General features: G+C 55.2%; 2 protein-coding genes across 14 annotated transcripts in view; both read right to left on the bottom strand.

Moving 5' to 3' along the window:
* The window catches only part of SEPTIN9 (septin 9), a 215,261-nt gene that overhangs the window by 49,072 nt on the left and 149,322 nt on the right, over positions 1-16,867 (bottom strand). Inside the window, exon 1 of one of the 13 annotated variants that reach the window (XM_065532061.2) lies at positions 5-233. The exons of the other annotated variants lie outside the window; for them this stretch is intronic. The gene's annotated coding sequence lies outside the window, so the exon portion shown is untranslated. Of the gene's footprint in view, positions 1-4; positions 234-16,867 lie in introns of those variants that run through there. 13 annotated transcript variants of the gene reach the window in all.
* On the bottom strand, positions 2,936-6,284 carry LOC102143731 (uncharacterized). The gene has a single exon (XM_015438899.4). The coding sequence runs from the start codon at positions 5,761-5,763 to the stop codon at positions 4,987-4,989; it is 777 nt and encodes a 258-aa protein (XP_015294385.2). The 5' UTR covers positions 5,764-6,284; the 3' UTR covers positions 2,936-4,986.

The raw sequence follows: 16,867 nt of genomic DNA, 5'->3' as shown, positions 1-16,867 counted from the left end.
TCACCCTGAGCTCTTCTTCCGAGAGCCTCTGGATTCAGATCCGATCCAGCTCCTGCCTCTCCAGCCTCTCCAGCCCCTGGGGGACCTGGCCAGTGAGTCACTCTTCCTCTCCCCCTCCCTGCAGGCCTGGGATGTGCTGGGACCCAGAGGGGCACAAGCAAGGGGGTCCCCAGAGGAGGGAGCTGACACTATAGGGGCTGGGCCTGGACGCTGGGATCTGCCAGACCCATCTCAGTGCCACGACCTCTGAACCCAAGTGAGTCACTCCCAGCAGGGGCGTGGCCACTCCCACACTAGGAGAGAGCGCCTGGGAGTGGGCTGGTTCCGAGGGCTTGCTGGGGGCTGGGAGGGATTCGCTTAAGTGGAAAGAAGCCTTTGGTGACACCTTCTGAGGGCCAGGGTCTGAATTCTGGAGGCTACGCTCTCTCAGGCAGCCCCTACAGGACCTCATGGTCACTGGGTTCCACACACTTTCACCTTCCCACACCCCCACCTGTGGCTGGGGGTGACTGAAGCCCCGGGGCACCCGCCACACTGGCCACACAGGCCAGCCACGTCCAGCGGCTCCCCAGCCAGCAGTCACTGGCATCTAACCCATCACTTCCCACTCCTCATGGCCAACTTTCCCCCTAAGGCCTCCTGGTCCCACGGACCTCCCCACCTCACAGTGAATGGGAGCTGCTACCACTGGTCTCTGGGCGCCAGGCCAGAGCCGGGGGAGTGTCTGGGAGGGGACTGCATGCCCGGAGTCCCTGTTCCCATCTGAATGGGAGGGAGGCTGGTGGCAGATCAGAGACGTGGGTTCTGAGTCAAACACTGAAATCCAAGGCCCTGGGCTCGTCACTCAACATCTGTGGAATCTGACCTTCCCCATCCATAAAATGGGTACCACCAACACCAGTCGCCAAAATTACAGCAAGACACACGTGTCCAGGCCAGGAAGTGCGGCCACTCAGAAAATACGGCTCCCCCGTCCTCCAAGAAGCTGATTTCCCCAGCAGTGGGAGTGAGAAGAGCCTCTTTTCCACTGCCCGCAGCCCATCCCACGGCACCCTCGTCACTGGCCCCTTAAGGGCAGCTCCAGAAACCATTGACAAAGGATGCTGGAAGGAACTCCCTTCTGGCCAGGTGTCAGGGTCAACAGCAAGCCTCGAGGATTCAGCTTCCACCATGCCCCTACCCCGTCAGCCTCCTCCCTCCCCGTGGGCAGAACCTTTCTTCCTTAGCCTTCCTCTCCGAACCTCCTTCTCTTTGCCTCTGGCCTCAATCTATCCCCCAGCTTTCTGGCCCCTCCAGGCTTTTCCCAGGGCCCACGACCCTGCTCTCCTCCAAGCCCAGCCTTCTCCCCTCCTCTGCCTCTGGATTCCTGACCTGGGCGGCCAGCAGCCGCGGTGCTTTGCTGAGGTGGCCGCCCCTCTGGCAGTGGTTCCTCTTGCTGTCACCAAATGAGGGTCTCCAGAGCACAGAGAGGGCATCTCCGGCCCGGGGCTGCATCCCCCACACAGAGCCTCTGTCCTTCAGGATCTCTCAAAGTTCTCCACCACTCAGCACACACTCGGCACTCAGGTAGAGTAGCCCCAAAGCCTTCCCGGCTGCCCCTCGGTCCAACCCTCCAGCAGAAACGGCACACGGGCCACAGACGCAACCTTACGTTTTCCAGCAGCCACAATAACAAATGTAAGAACAAGCCAGGCACAGTGGCTCACGCCTGTAAATGCCAGCACTTTGGGAAGCTGAGGCGGGCGGATCACCTGAGGTCAGGAATTTGAAAGCAGCCTGGCCAACATGGCAAAACCCTGTCTCTACCGAAAATAGAAAAGTTAGCCAGGCGTGGTGGCGGCCACCTGTAATCCCAGCTACTTGGGAGGCTGACGCAGGAGAATCGCTCGAACCCGGGAGGCAAAGGTTTCAGTGAGCCGAGATCGTGCCACTGCACTCCAGCCTGGGCAACAGTGTGAGACCCCGTATTTTTAAAAAAAAAAATCATTAAAAAAATGTAACAGCAGGTGATATTAATTTTATCATTCACTTAACAGAGCCCAAAATATTATCAATTCAACATGTAATCAATGTAAAAATGACAGATATTTGACATTCTTTTCTATCCCCCTTGCTAGGACACGGCACCTCTCCATTTGGAGTTGCCACATTTCAGGTGTTCAATGGCCCCGTGCAGCCAGCGGCTATCATGTTGGACAGTGCAGCTCGGATCATCTCTTTTTTTTTTTTTTTTTTGGTGGTGGGGCGGGTACAGAGTCTTGCTCTGTTGCCCAGGCTGGAAAGCAATGGTGCGTTCTCGGCTCACTGCAACCTCCGTCTCCTGAGTTCAAGCAATTCTCCGGCCTCAGCCTAAGTAGCTGGGACAACAGGCGCACACCACCATGTCCGGCTGCTTTTTGTATTTTTAGTAGAAATGGGATTTCACCATGTTGGCCAGGCTGGTCTCAAACTGCTGACTTCAACTGATCTGCCTGCCTTGGCCTCCTGAAGTGCTGGGATTACAGGCGTGAGTCACCACACCCATCCTCAGATAGTCTCAATTTGATCCTAGGATAATACCAGGTCATCAGAGAGCTGTTGATTTGGACCATATTATGATTTGAGTCTCCCAGATCATTCTCAGCACCATGTCTACAAGCCACGTTTAGAGGACAATAGGACACAGCTTGGTGAAACACACAGCAGCATCTTCCGTAAGACACTGGGGAGGCCATAGATCCCGCCATCAGTGTCACCCGCCTGGGAACATTTCGCTGTCAGAAAATGCAGAGCTTCTCCTAAGAAATGAATGTGGTTGGGTGTGTTGGCTCACACCTGTAATCCCAGCACTTTGGGAGGTCGAGGCAGGTGGATCGCCGGAGGTCAGGAGTTCAAGACCAGCCTGACCAAAATGGTGAAACCCCATCTCTACTAAAAATACAAAAATTAGCCAGGCGTGGTGGTGCGTGCCTGTAGTCCCAGCCACTCAGGAGGTTGAGGCAGGAGAATCACTTGAACCCGGGAGGAGGAGGTTGCGGTGAGATGAGATTGCGCCACTGCACTCCAGTCTGGGCAAAAGAGTGAGACTTCATCTCAAAAAACAAACAAAAAAGAAATGAAAGTTCTAGGCACACGCTAAGTATCTCTTAGACGATTCCAAAGATATAAATTACTGTGACTGCCGACTCTTCCCCTTCCCTGGGTGTGCCTGTCCTGCTTCCCTAGCTCATAGGTGCTCAGGCTGGGACATACCCGACTCAAAGACAGCCCGCCACAGGCCGTGGGGCCTGGCTGGCTCAAAAGGGAGAGTGAGGCCATTGGAATTTTCCCAGGAGTGAGTCTGAAGCTTGGAGTGTTTTTTGGTGGAGGGTTCTGAAGCTAGGAGGCAATGCAGACATGGGGGCTGAGACACTATTTGGAGCCATTTGCAAAGAGGCATAAGAGGCAGTGACCCCAAGGAAGGAGCAAGGGGAGGAGAGGGCAGCACATCCACACCCCTTCAACTCCTGCCCTTCCAGAGGCCTAGGCATTCCACACGCCGGCCTGCCCGCATGGACATCCTTCCAATAAGCAACTCATCGTGCTCATGTTTATTTATTTTAAAGTCACACAGAATTGCACTTATTAAAAATGAATGTATAGAGACATAAAGCATTCTGGTGGCTGCCAAGGGCTGGAGAGGGCAGATGGGGGGTGAGTCCTTTATAGATACGCGGTTTTCTTTTGGGGTGATGAAAAAGTTCTGGCACTAGATAGTGGTGATGGTTGCACAACACTGTGTATGTACTCGGTGTTACTAATGGCACATTTTATGTTCTGTGTATTTTAGCACAATAAAAAAATATACATTTAAACCAACAGAATTCAACATGTCCTTTTTTTCCCCTTGAACAAATTTGTTTTCTTGCTTTATATCTTAAAATCAAAAGGGCCCTGAGATATACCACAAGCCCCCAGGGTAGGCTGAATAACTCTCCCTCCCCAAACTGTGTTACCTTATGTGGCAACAGGGACTCTGTAGATGTAACTGAAGATGTTGAGATGAAAAGATTACCCAGGCGGACCCCAAATCACAAGCGTCCTTTAAGAGGGAGGCAGGCCAGGTGCAATGGCTCATGGCTGCAATCCCAGCACTTTGGGAGGCTGAGACAGGCAGATCACCTGAGGTCAGGAGTTCGAGACCAGCCTGGCCAACATGGCAAAACCCTGTCTCTACTAAAAATACAAAAATTAGCCAGGTGTAGTGGCACACGCCTGTAATCCCAGCTACTTGGGAAGCTGAGGCAGGAGAATCGCTTAAACCCGGGATGTGGAGGCTGCAGTGAGCCAAGATCGTGCCACCGCACTCCAGCCTGGGTGACAGAGTGAGACTCCATCTGAAAAAAAAAAAAAAAAAAGAGGGAGGCAGAGGGAGATCTCACTGCAGAGAAGGAGGAGGCTGTATGAGGATGGAGGCAGAGGCTGGAGGGATGCAGCCGCAAGCCAAGGAACTCCAGCAGCGCCTCCCGCCCAAAGCTGGAAGAGGCAGGAATGAATTCTGCCAGCACCTTGACTTTAGTCTGGTGAGACTGATCTCCGGCTTCTGACCCTTAACACTGTAAAGGAAGAAGTCTCTGTTGCTTTAAGCCACTGAGTTTGTGGGAAGCAGTTACAGTGGCAACAGGAAGTGAATGTAGCCCTCAGTCCATTCCTCCGCCCACAGCAACACAGGCGTTTCCTCGTGCAGATGAAGAAACACACACTGAGAGCTGAGCTGAACTCTGCCAGGCAGCCAGTGAGTGGGACAGGGCCCCTTCCCGCCCCCACTCGGGGGTCTGTGTTGAATTTTCGAAGGCTGCTGCTCTTCAGATAGTGAGCTTCCCACATCCACAGAGACTCATCTCAAAGCTGACAAAGTGCCCCCTTCGAGGGGCATCAGAAAGAAGGCCCCAAGGTGTCCTTGCCACATGTCCACCTGTCTGTGGGCAATGCCCACAGTCCTTCCTGGTGACCCACCCAACAGAAGGGTCACGGGGGAGGGAGCAGCACTGGCCAGCCTATCCCGCAGCAAGGTCCCACTCTGGAAGCCACAGGGGACAGTTGGGACTCCCACCTCCAACTGAGCCAACTGGGAGAAGAGCCCAGCACAGTCTTGGAGGCTGACACCTGCCAGGAAGTGTAGTGACACCCACGTGCTGCTGAAGCACGCAGCAACACAGCAGCAACGAGGAGGGGATGTGGTTTCTCAGCTTCCTCCCCACCCCTCAGCACACACATGTGCATACAGATACACACACACACGTGCATGCACACATGCACCAGCCCCCAGTTCCCAGGTCCTGTACTCTGCCCCTGCCAAGCTCCTCGGCTACCGCCAAGCCAGGTTGTGAGCACAGAGCTCAGCCTTCCTGCCAACTCTTTTCCAATCCATCCTGGGCAACACCCCAGTGGGATGCAGCAGATGCTTCCCATCAAATGCCAAGAACAATATCCCTCCCTCTCTGTGGGCCGGTGGCCGCGTTTCTTCATGGGGGTGCAGGGGGGCGGGCTGGGGAGCAGGAGGGTTGTTCTGATGGCTGGTATGCACCTGCAGCTGTGACGCCCCAAGGCAGCCCACATTCCTACCCATAGACCGACCTCCAAAAGGGGCTGGGAGCACCCACAGCCCCTGCCGCCCTTGGGTGGACAGACTGGGGGAACCCTGAGTAGCCCGAGTGAAGGCCGTGGTGGGACAGAGGGGCCTCTGCACAGTTTCTCTGTGAGGCAGCACAGCTGCTGGGCTGTTTTGGCACATTCGGGGGCCATGTTCCTTCTTCTGGTTTCTCCTCACTTGGCCTGGGAGAACGTTCAGGATGTTCCAATCTCAAAAACAAGCAAACCCTCTTCCTTTGACCTACCTAACTCCTCAAAACTGTGAACTTTCTCCCGGTCTGAAGAGCCCAACCTCTCAAAGTGGGTCTACACTGCAGCTTCTAGCTTCCTACTGCCCACTCACTTCTTCACCCGCGCCATCTGGTGTCCGCCCATCTCACTATTAACGGAGTTCTTGAAAAAATCCTCATGGCCAGTATCCAGCCCCGCCCCATCTGACCTCCAGGGCAGTGCCTGACACGCAGGAGCCGGTTCTTCTCCCCTCCGTATTCCCTAGTCCTGGGGGCTGGATGGCTCCCAGAGGTCCCCTCGCCCCCCGACTTAGTCTCCTGGGGTGACCACACCTCCGTTCCAGCTTCCCAGCTCAGCTGCCTCTCCACATCTTGCCTCAGGTCTACCCCTTGGAACACTGCCCGTTTCCGAAGACTCAAGCTCCCACTCCCCGCACCCCCTTCCCCGACCCCCGGACCCCCCCTCCCCGACCCCCGGCCCCCCCCTCTCCGACCCCCGGCTCCCCCCTCCCCGACCCCCGGCCCTCTCACCAAAGTCCTACTGGCTATTTCTTCCCGGGGTCTCAAATCAGTCCCTTCCTGCCCAGACCCACAAGGTTAGTTTCCACCCTATGACTGCTCCCCTGGACCACTGGGATCGTCCCTCACCAATGCCCACCTCCCATCTTGCTACCTCCCACCAAGGCAGGGCTCTGCTGGATGACCCCTCCCACTTCATCACTCCTTTTCCCAAACAGCTTCCCAGGTTCCTCTGTTAGTCGAAATTCTTCCCTTGCATTCAAGGACCCCGGCAATCTGACCAACTCACTTTCAAGCCTGAATTCCCCCTCCTGTCTAAGGAGCCTACACTCTTCAGCCAGGCCGTACTGTCTCGCAAAACCCACCTAAAACCCGCCCGGTAAACGTCACCACCTCCAGGAAGCCCTCCTGACATCCTCCATAATATGTGACCCCCACCCCCAGAGTCAGACCCTGACTTGGAGACCCTGACTCTAATTCACCTTTGCCTCTTTTGAGTCTCCTGTGCGGCAGGCCTCAGTCTATGTTTGTGGGTCTCTGTAGCAGGAGGGCCCATTTCCTCCTTTCTAAGAAGTGCTCGCCCTACCTCCTGTCAAGCTGCAACTTCCACTAGCAGGTACCTACAACATGCCTTTTTACTTTTTTTCTTTTCTTTTTGAGATGGAATCTGGCTCTGTTGCCCAGGCTGGAGTGAAGTGGCGCAATCTAGGCTCACTGCAACCGCCACCTCCCAGGTTTTAAGTGATTCTCCTGCCTCAGCCTCCCCCGTAGCTGAGATTACAAGCATGCACCATCATGCCCAGTTAATTTTTTTTGTATTTTTAGCAGAGACAGGGTTTCACCATGTTGGCCAGGCTGGTCTCAAACTCCTGGCTTGAAGCGATCCGCTGACCTCGGCCTCTCAAAGTGCTGGGATTACAGGCGTGAGTCACCACACCCGGCCCAATGTGCCTTTTTGTATCCTTCTTGAAAAGCTATCATTATACCAACAGTGTGTCTTATAAATTGATCATAACTTAAAATGTGACTTATTATTAAAAGTGTGACCTTACTTTTAAATAATAGCGTTGATTGTGGTCTGCAGCCAGCTGGTCCCGTTGATGACCACTTTGTAGATTAGATATGGCCCCAGGCACACATCCAATCCAACCACTCTGCCCCTCCAACCTCCTTTCCCCTTGAGCTCATATCAGGTGTGTCCTAGAGCTGCAAACTCATGGCTGATACAAAACCAGGATCCTCAACACCCAATACAAAGCAATCGGGCCCTGCACTGGTTCCAACAGCAACCATAAACCACGTCTGCCTCCTGCACCGGGCACATCGTGCCTGGCCCATAATATGTGCCTTTTCCCCTATTAAGATGGTATACGGGCCCAAATCTGCTCCCTGGGAGCAACGGACTCTTCCCTGGGAGATGTGAGTAGTTTCCACACCACACCTAAGCAGACATTGTCACAAGACTTCACATCTCGCATCTCAGCTCCTAAGGGCCTATTTATCTTTCCAAAAACTCATTTGTTTTGCCATAATATGTGCTTTTTTTTTTTTTTTTTTTTTTTTTTTTTGAGACAGAGTCTCACTCTGTTGCCCAGGCTGGAGTGCAGTGGTGCGATCTTAGCTCACTGCAACCTCTGCCTCACAGGTTCAAGCGATTCTCCTGCCTCAGCCTCCCAAGTAGCTGGGATTACAGGTGTGTGCCACCACGCCTGGGTAATTTTTGTATTTTTAGTAGAGACAGGGTTTCACCATGTTGGCCAGGCTGGTCTGGAACTCCTGACCTCAGGTGATCCGACCACCTCGGCCTCCCAAAGTGCTGGGATTACAGGTGTGAGCCATCACGCCTGGCCCATAATACGTGCTTTTGCCCCTTCCTTTTCCCCTATTAAGATGGTATACATGCCCAAAGTTAAAAAAAAAAAAAAAAAATCGGGCCACTGCACTCCAGCCTGGGCGACAGAGCGAGACTCCGTCTCAAAAAAAAAAAAAAAAAAAAAAAACTAGTTGGCTGGGCACAGTGGCTTACGCCTGTAATCCCAGCACTTTGGGAGGCCGAGGTGGGCAGATCACGAGGTCAGGAGTTCGAGACCAACCTGGCCAACATAGTGAAACCCGTCTCTACTAAAAATACAAAAAATTAGCCAGGCGTGGTGGCAGGCACCTGTAGTCCCAGCTACTCGGGAGGCTGAGGCAGGGGAATCGCTTGAACCCGGGAGGCGGAGGTTGCAGTGAGCCGAGACCACGCCACTGCACTCCAGCCCGGGCAACAGCGTGAGACTCCGGCTCAAAAAAAACCACTAGTCAAGTGCACTAGTGGGAAGAGGGGAAAGAGTGGAACAAAGAATCTAATCTGTAACTGAACAATCAGCAGAGATAACTCACCACCTTCGGACCAGCCACGGCCCCACCTTCTACGTGCTCTTTTGAGTCACATTTTTCAGTGAACTCCCATACCTAGGTGATTAAATCTGTCTTTTCTATAGTTAATTTATCTTCAGTGAGTTTAATTCGCAGGCCCCCAAACACTGAACCTAAGAGGGCAGAGGAAATGCATTTCTTCCCACCTACAAAAATACTCCCCCTCTTCACCGCAGTGTCGCCTTTCCCACCCACAGCCAGCAATTTGGACCCCGTTTCTCAAAGTCTATGAAAGCAGGACAGCCTGCCTGCAGGATGTTCCCATCACAAAAGGAGGGTCAGGTCTTGTGGGAGGAAAGAAACGGGAGTGGCAAATGTTCACATCTTGGGCTAGACAGAGGCACCAGGTGTTCACCGCCCTGGGTAGTAAACATTTTTAAAAACAGAAAGAAAAATCTTCAGCTTCGCTGGGGCATAAAGAGTCATGACCTTTTCTGTGGCTAAATGGCTGGGTGGCTGGGGAGACAAGTGGTAGCCATCCTGAACCTCAGTTTAGTTGCCTGTAAATGGAGGGCAATGAAACCACCTGCTGTTTGGGTGCTTGAGAGGCTGTTGCTCAAACTTCCTGCCCTCCCTTATTGGGTTTTGGGGAAGATCGTATGAGCTAGCAACATAAAAGCACTTTGAAAACCACACGAAGTGTCTAAGCATGGGGGTGCTGGCTGACTCCAGGCCTGTTTTCACCACCTGGCAGAAAATCCCCCAGACGGCCTTGTTTTTTCCTCGGGGGCAGGGGCCTCACCGTCAGACCTGATGGCGTTGGTGGCTGCTCAGGCTATCCGGCAAGAGACTGCTGTCAGCCCCAGACCCACTCCAAGTCCAGGAGGGAAGCAGGCCGGGGTCGGGGGGTCTGAAGCCCTTCATGTTTTTGGCGGAGACACTGGGGCAGGCGAAAGCATCGCTCATGGCAAACTAAGAAGCTTGTCTGAATTGGGCCCAAACCAGCCTAGCCCAGAACAGAGCCCAGCTCCATTCTCTCCTCCCAGAACCAGAAGCTCAGGACACCAGAGGCTGAGAGGATGCTGGAATAGCACCTCCATCTGTTTGTTCAGAGACAGGGACCTGCGGGGCGCGGTGGCTCAAGCCTGTAATCCCAGCACTTTGGGAGGCCGAGACGGGCGGATCACGAGGTCAGGAGATTGAGACCATCCTGGCTAATACGGTGAAACCCCATCTCTATTAAAAAAAAAACTAGCCGGGCGAGGTGGCGGGTGCCTGTAGTCCCAGCTACTCAGGAGGCTGAGGCAGGAGAATGGCGTAAACCCGGGAGTCAGAGCTTGCAGTGAGCTGAGATCCGGCCACTGCACTCCAGCCTGGGCGACAGAGCGAGACTCCGTCTCAAAAAAAAAAAAAAAAAAGAGACAGGGACCCTAAGCCACCTTCTCCCCCAGCTCACTCCACAAACCCTTTGTGCCAAACTCTCCCCGTCCAGGAGTTACAGGCCCTATTTGGGAGCCATCCAGGGTCTCAAGGTCTCCACCACCCAGCTGTCCATCTCATCGGGCCAGGCCTGCAGACGTGGAGATCAGCAGGGTGGGGTTCAAATCTGGCTGCACCCTGATGAGCTGAGTGACTCTGGGCCCATTTCTTAACCTCTAGGGGGCAATGCTCTCATCTGCAAAAAGGGGAAAGGGCTCACCGAGGAGAGTGGCAAGTAAAGGAGATGGCACCTGTGCAGACGGCACCGTGCGGGCGCCCAGTGGACGATCACGCGTCGCCTTCCTGCCTCTTCTCCCTGCTTCTGCGGGAGCGTCGGCGGCAGGGAGCCAAGAGGAAGGGAGCAGCTGTCCGCTTGGGATGCGGGCTGCTCTGAGTTGGAAGTGAAAAAGGAATAAGCAGCAGCTGCTCACTGACGAGCTTCATGTATCTGTGCCTTAAAACCCTAAAGGTGCATCTGGAAGATTTCCCGGGCAAGTTCTCTTTTATAGGTATATGAAGGCCAGGTGCAGTGGCTCACTCCTATAATCCCAGCACTCTGGGAGGCGAAGACAGGTGGATCACCTGAAGTCGGGAGTTCGAGACCAGCCTGGCCAACTTGGTGAAACCCTGTCTCTACTCAAAATACAGAAATTCGCCGGGCGTGGTGGCGGGTGCCTATAATCTCAGCTACTTAGGATGCTGAGGCAGGAGAATCGCTTGAACCTGGGAGATGGAGGTTACAGTGAGCCAAGCTCGTGCTACTGCACTCCAGCCTAGGTGACAGAGCGAGGCTCCATCTCAAAAAAATAAAAATAGGCCGGGCGCGGTGGCTCAAGCCTGTAATCCCAGCACTTTGGGAGACCGAGACGGGCGGATCACGAGGTCAGGAGATCGAGACCATCCTGGCTAACACAGTGAAACCCCGTCTCTCCTAAAAAATACAAAAAAAAAAAATTAGCTGGGTGAGGTGGCGGGCACCTGTAGTCCCAGTTACTCGGGAGGCTGAGGCAGGAGAATGGCGTAAACCCGGGAGGCGGAGCTTGCAGAGAGCTGAGATCCGGCCACTGCACTCCAGCCCAGGCGACAGAGCAAGACTCCATCTCAAAAAAAAAAAAAAAATAAAAATAATAAAAATAAAAATAAATTTTTAAAAAAGGTATATGAAAAAAGTGAAATGCCATGAGTGTTTTGTCGCAATATGCCAGTTACAAACAGGAACTGGAGGACTTCCCAAGTCATCTCCTCCTTCATTCCTTCCCTCCCTGCATATGTACTAAGAGTCCCCCGGATGCTGGCGGCATCAGGGACCTGGGGTGCCACACAGACCCTGCCTGCTCAGATCTTAAACCCAAGGAGAAGACATAAAAGTTAAAATAGGGTGGTAAGTGGAACAAATGGGGACCAGATGGGGCAATTTGGCAGCACTTGGCAAGGCCCTTATTAAGGAGTCCCCAAAGAGGCCCAGCTTCCAGGGGAAGGAGGCGCCCCAGGCAGCGGGCCTACAGAGGCGAAGGCCCGGAGTGGGGCTCTCAGGGAAGCTGTTCAGGATGCCGAGAGGAGGGGGGCAACTCACAAGCCTGGTGACGGGGACAGTCATAAAGTGCCATGAAGCACCATCCAGGCTGCCCACCAGCCTCCAGGACAGAAAGATCACAGCAGTTACAGGTGTGGGGATCTGCTCACCTGATCCCCACTCAGCTCAGAAAATGACTGTTTCAGGGTCACAGGCAAAAGCCCAAGTCCTGCAAGCTGCTGGCCACAGGGTGCGGCTGGGGAAAGGTGGGGACGCCCGCCAGCCAAGGTCGCTAGGAGCCCTGGGCTGCCGGAGACGCCTGCAGGACACCGGGAGGGCAGGCCAGACTAGAGGGACTTCTACCTCTTCTCTCAGGCCCCAGCCCTCAGGCCAGAGTGTCCTCAGGTCCCTGGGGCCCCCAGGGCTGCAGGCAGACAGGGAGAGGCCTGTGCTGTGGCGGGTCACCTGGTTCCTGCAGGAAGTGGCCAGAGGCCCCAGCACTTGGGTATAGTAGCTACTCTTCCAGTCCCTGCCAATGATGCTGTTGCTCAGGGTCCACTCTCTCCAACTCTCCTCCCCAACCAGGGAGGAAAGCACTTTGGAACAGGAGCTGGGCTATCTGACTTGATATTCCAGCATGACTCTGCATGACCCTGGGCCAGTCACTTAACTTCCCTGGGCCTCCATTTCCTCACTTGCAAATCAGGCAGACAAACCCCCAAAGTCTCCCTCAGCTACAGAATTCTAAGTGTTAAAACAAAAAAAAATCCACAAAAAGGAAACATGTGTCCAGCCCACACCCTCGCCTTCATTTGTCAAAAGGGGAAATGGTTTTGCTATGGGGTTTTCTTCCCCCAAAGAGACATGGGAGACCTTTCCTATGATTGCAGAGCTGGAGCAGTCCAGAGAGGAGCCCAGAATCTTCCAGAGTTTGAGATCCACAGGGGAATTTCTCCTAATTCTTCCGGGATAGGAGCACTGCTGCCTAACAGCATTCAATTCCCATCACTGCTGCAGCAAATGACCACACACTTGTGATGTCAAACAACACACATCTGTCCCACCCTCCACCTCACTAGGATCCAGGGAAGGTGTCCACAGGGCTGGGCACCCTCCCGAGGCTCAGGGAGACTGTGTTTTCCTGCATTTTCTCCCCGCCCACATTTGTGGCCTCCTTCCTCCTTCCAAGCCTCTCCCGCTGCACCACTCGGATGGTCTATTGCGCTTTTAAAAACTCTTGTGTTGACAGCGGGCCCGTATGGATTATCCAGGATCATCTTCCTATTTTAAGACCAGCTGATTAGCAACCTTACCTGGCCCCGCCATGTCACCTAACATAGTCCCAGGTGCTGGGGATTAGGAGGTGCATACCTCTGGAAGTCATTATCCTGCCAACCCCAAGATCCAGGTCCTGGAGGGAGATGAAGGGTAGGACTACAGGCCCAGGAGGCTGCCTGCGTGGGTTCGAATCCTGGCTCCACCACTAAGGAACTGGGGGAGCACATTATCTGTAAAATGTGGGGGAGCCAGCCTCTTGGCTGTCAGCGCAGAGTGAGGCAGTGTGTGCAGCGCCTGGAGCAGCGCCTGGCACAGGAGCAGCTCCGTGAGCATCTGTTCCCTCATCGCCAAATCTTATAAGAACTGACCTCAGCCCAACAGCTTCTCCAAACCTTCAGCTCCTTTTGGTCACAAGGCCAGGAGCACCCCCTGCCCCTCTGAAAGCCCCCAGCCCCTCTGAAAGCCCCGCCCCACACGATGCTGGGAGCAGATATGTCGTAGGCTGCTCACCCATGCACGGCCACCAGAGAGGCCAGGATGATGCCGCCTTCGATGGGTGCACAGTGCAGGGCAGGGCCAGGCACCAACAACCAGCCACAGTCACCAGTGCAAGCAAGGGGCCCCCACTGTCGCCTCTGGCCTGGGGCCAGGGAGAAGCTTCTGGAGGCACCTGACTTCCCTACAGAGAGTGGGGCCACAGGACAATGCACCCGAAAGGGGTTGGGGGGCAGCAGAAAGTCCTCCCCAGAAACTCCATCCTTGGCTCTTGACAGATGATTCTCCCAGAGGCCACTACTGGGGTTCACTTGGGTTTCTGCACATGGAGTTTGGCCAGCCCAGAAGGACGACAGGGCAGGCCAGGGCCACTGGCGATGGTGGCGGCAGGCCCCTCTGTGGTCTCCCCACCAGAAGCATCAGGAGGCCACAGTGGTCAACAAGCCCTCACCTGGTCCCTGATGGGTAGAGGTCTTGAGCAGCCTCCTGACCTCCCGAGGTCCTCCTACCTCACCGAGGGACCCCCGAGAGTATTGAGAGCCGTGCCCTGGCTCCTCCGTGAGAGCGCTGGTTACATAAAGGCAGCCACACACCCAGCAAGATGAATTCACAATCTCTGAGCCCAGGTCATTCAGGCTTCCCCACAGGGAGCTCCTGGGGGCGTGGGGTGGGGGTGTAGAAGGGAGGGGTCAGTGCTCCATCCCTGGGAACCAGGCCATGAGTCCTGGACTCAGGCCAAAGCACAGAGGCCTCACTTCTCTCCAGGCTTCTTGCTTTCCAACCACTTCTGCATGGGGCGTTCTCGTTTCCCTCGCAGGGCCCCCTGGGGTGGGGTGAGGAGGTGCTGAGTCACAGAATCACAGCAGCTGCCACACGGGGGTGTCAAGGCAGGGATGCAGATGCCAACCGAATGGGCACGGGGAAGCAGAGCAGGAGGTCTGCGCCCTGGGCCTCGCTGGCCTGTGTGACCCTAGGGAACTCACTTCATCTCTTTCGGCCTCTAGTTTCCTCCTCTGTAAACCGAGGGAGTGAGGTCAGGTGATGTGCACGATCGCGTGAATCTGTGTCCTGCATGTTCCACTCACCACCCCAAACAGTGCTTCTAAAACCCAGCTCCCCAATGCTTCGGCACCCTCCTGCCTCAGAAACACTTAGGCTTGTTCTTTATGCTGTGCCCCAAAAAGAGCCACCCTGGCCCTCTCCTGGGTGTCCTTACCAGGGCCAGGATGGTCAGCTCACCCTGCAGGAGCCCTCAAGGACTTTCAGTCACTCCCAGGATGGGGGTTGGCTGCCTGGAAGCGGCTTTTGCCCATCTCCGCTGCAGCCCCCACCAAGAGGCCAGTGCAGCAAAACAGGAGGTGTAGGTGGCAGGGGGCAGGGGCCGGGGCCAGGCCACTCCCTCCAGCAAGGCAGGAAGGGGGTGAGAAAAGCTGGACATGTGATCATTCAAGGCTGAGGTTCTGCGTGGAGGAGGGGGCCCATGGCAAAGGAAGCAGGCCTAGGCGCTCTAGCAGTGGGAGGATGGGAAGGAGCTCTTGCTGGACACCCCCACCCCGCTGGCTCCTGCCCCGCCCCCGTCCCATCTGCGGGGAGAAAGTGAGGCTCTTTGCTTTGCCAAATCCCAGTAATGAATCTCACATTCACTCCATTCTCTGCTTATTGGAAATCCTCTCTCCACCTTCTGGATCCGCCCTGAACAGCTGGGCTGCAGAAGTCGGTGGAATGAAACATGCAGGGTGGCTCAGAGGCGCCTGTGCAGAAGAGCGCTGTGTCCCCGCCCACCCCTTCCTCTGAAGATAAGGCCTCTCTGTTCCTGCCCTTTCCCTGGGAAAGCTGGAGAGGGGGCCAAGGAAACGGGATCCACCATTAACTCTTTCATGCACATCGGCTTCCAGCAAGCATCCTCACACTCCCGAACCAGGCCTACAGGGTGGAAAGGCAGCCACCGAGCTGAACTCAACTCCCGCCCAGCCGTGGAACCCAGTGTGGACAGCAAAGCACCCATGTATAACATGCACACGGGGCTGAGGCCAAGAGAACATGCACTCAGTTCTCCCTCGGTCCTCCGGCAACGCCTCCACGCTCTAGCCCTGCGTCAAGCCCTAAACAGTGTAAGATTTTTCCAGGTGGAAGAACGGAAGCCCCTAAGAGGTCCGTGCTTTACGGATTACACAGAGGCAGGGCTCAGGAGCAAAGGCCTCCAGATCCCACAGTGCGGTGCTGGCAAGCTTGTGCTGTACCCGGATGAAGGTGACACGCTGACCTCCCTAAGGTGGCTGCAGGACAGCCAGGAGGAGGTGAGATGCCAGCCAAAGGCAGCCACAGACGACAGCACGACAGATTACCAGGAACGCCACCTTCGTGCAAAAGTGTCCGCCTCCCCTAGCTGCTTCATTCTGTGTCAACATCCTTTGGGAGTGACACGTGTGAGACTGGGCTGTGCGGATGAGTGGCCACTGGCACCTCCAGACCACCCCAAGGAGGGGCCACTCTGCTGCCAATCAGGCGTAGGGCAGGCGGCACTGGGGCATGACGACCCGCCCGGCATAGTTGCTCCACTTCTCCCTGCCTGAGCACAGGCTGGCAGGTTCAGAGGACAGGAGGAAACAGAGCCACCACGTGGGGCGTGTTTAGGGGTGAGCCACCTCAAGAGGCCACAGAATCAGAGCATGGGAGACACAGCTCAGCTCTGCCACTAACCTGCCATGCGGAACTGGCCAAGTCACTGCACTTCTCTGGGCCTCAGGTTTTCCAATCAGAGGGCTGGCCCAAGAGGTAAATGACAGTGGTTAGGGATGGGGGCACGGGAGCCAGACTTTCCGAATTCAGACCCTCCCTCTGCCATACTCAGAGGGAGGCTTGGGCAGGTTACTTAACATCTCTGGGCCATGGGTTCCTCATCGGTGAAATGGGAATAACAACAGAATCAATTTCAGAGTTGGTGGGAGGATTAAAGGGGATATTTACTCCAGGTAAGGATACTTACTCCTCACACAGTTGACGGGGCCCTGTCCAGCACTGGCAGCCTGATGCCGGCAGAGGGAGGGTGAGCGCCTCTGCTCCCCTGCAGCCCCTCCTTTCCCCTCTTCCCTCCAGCTATGGCAACAACAGCTGGAGTTCACTCGTAGTTCCAGTGACAGGTTACCCTCCTGAATTAAGGACTGAAGGCCCCAGGCCTGCCACCCAAGGTCCTGGTGCAAGAGGGGTGGGCCACCGGTCCTTGTCTTCATCACACCAGGCTTCCACGCCCTCCTCCAAACAGGCCTTTGCTTCACGTGCAAGAGCAAATGCCAACCCTCATGTCTGGGGCAGGGGTGCCCACAAATGCCTTGGATGTGAGCTTCGACGGGGATCATGGTGAAGGTCCTGCCAGGGCACCTGGAAC

The sequence above is a fragment of the Macaca fascicularis genome, chromosome 16 (assembly GCF_037993035.2).
Source record: "Macaca fascicularis isolate 582-1 chromosome 16, T2T-MFA8v1.1".
NCBI lineage: Eukaryota > Metazoa > Chordata > Mammalia > Primates > Cercopithecidae > Macaca > Macaca fascicularis.
The sequence above is the reverse complement of the archived record's forward strand: the minus strand, read 5'-3'. Positions and strand labels throughout refer to the sequence as shown.

Coding starts and splice junctions, on each gene's coding strand:
- LOC102143731 (XM_015438899.4), bottom strand. CDS start 5,763: ATGGCCCCCGAATGTGCCAAAACAGCCCAGCAGCTGTGCTGCCTCACA.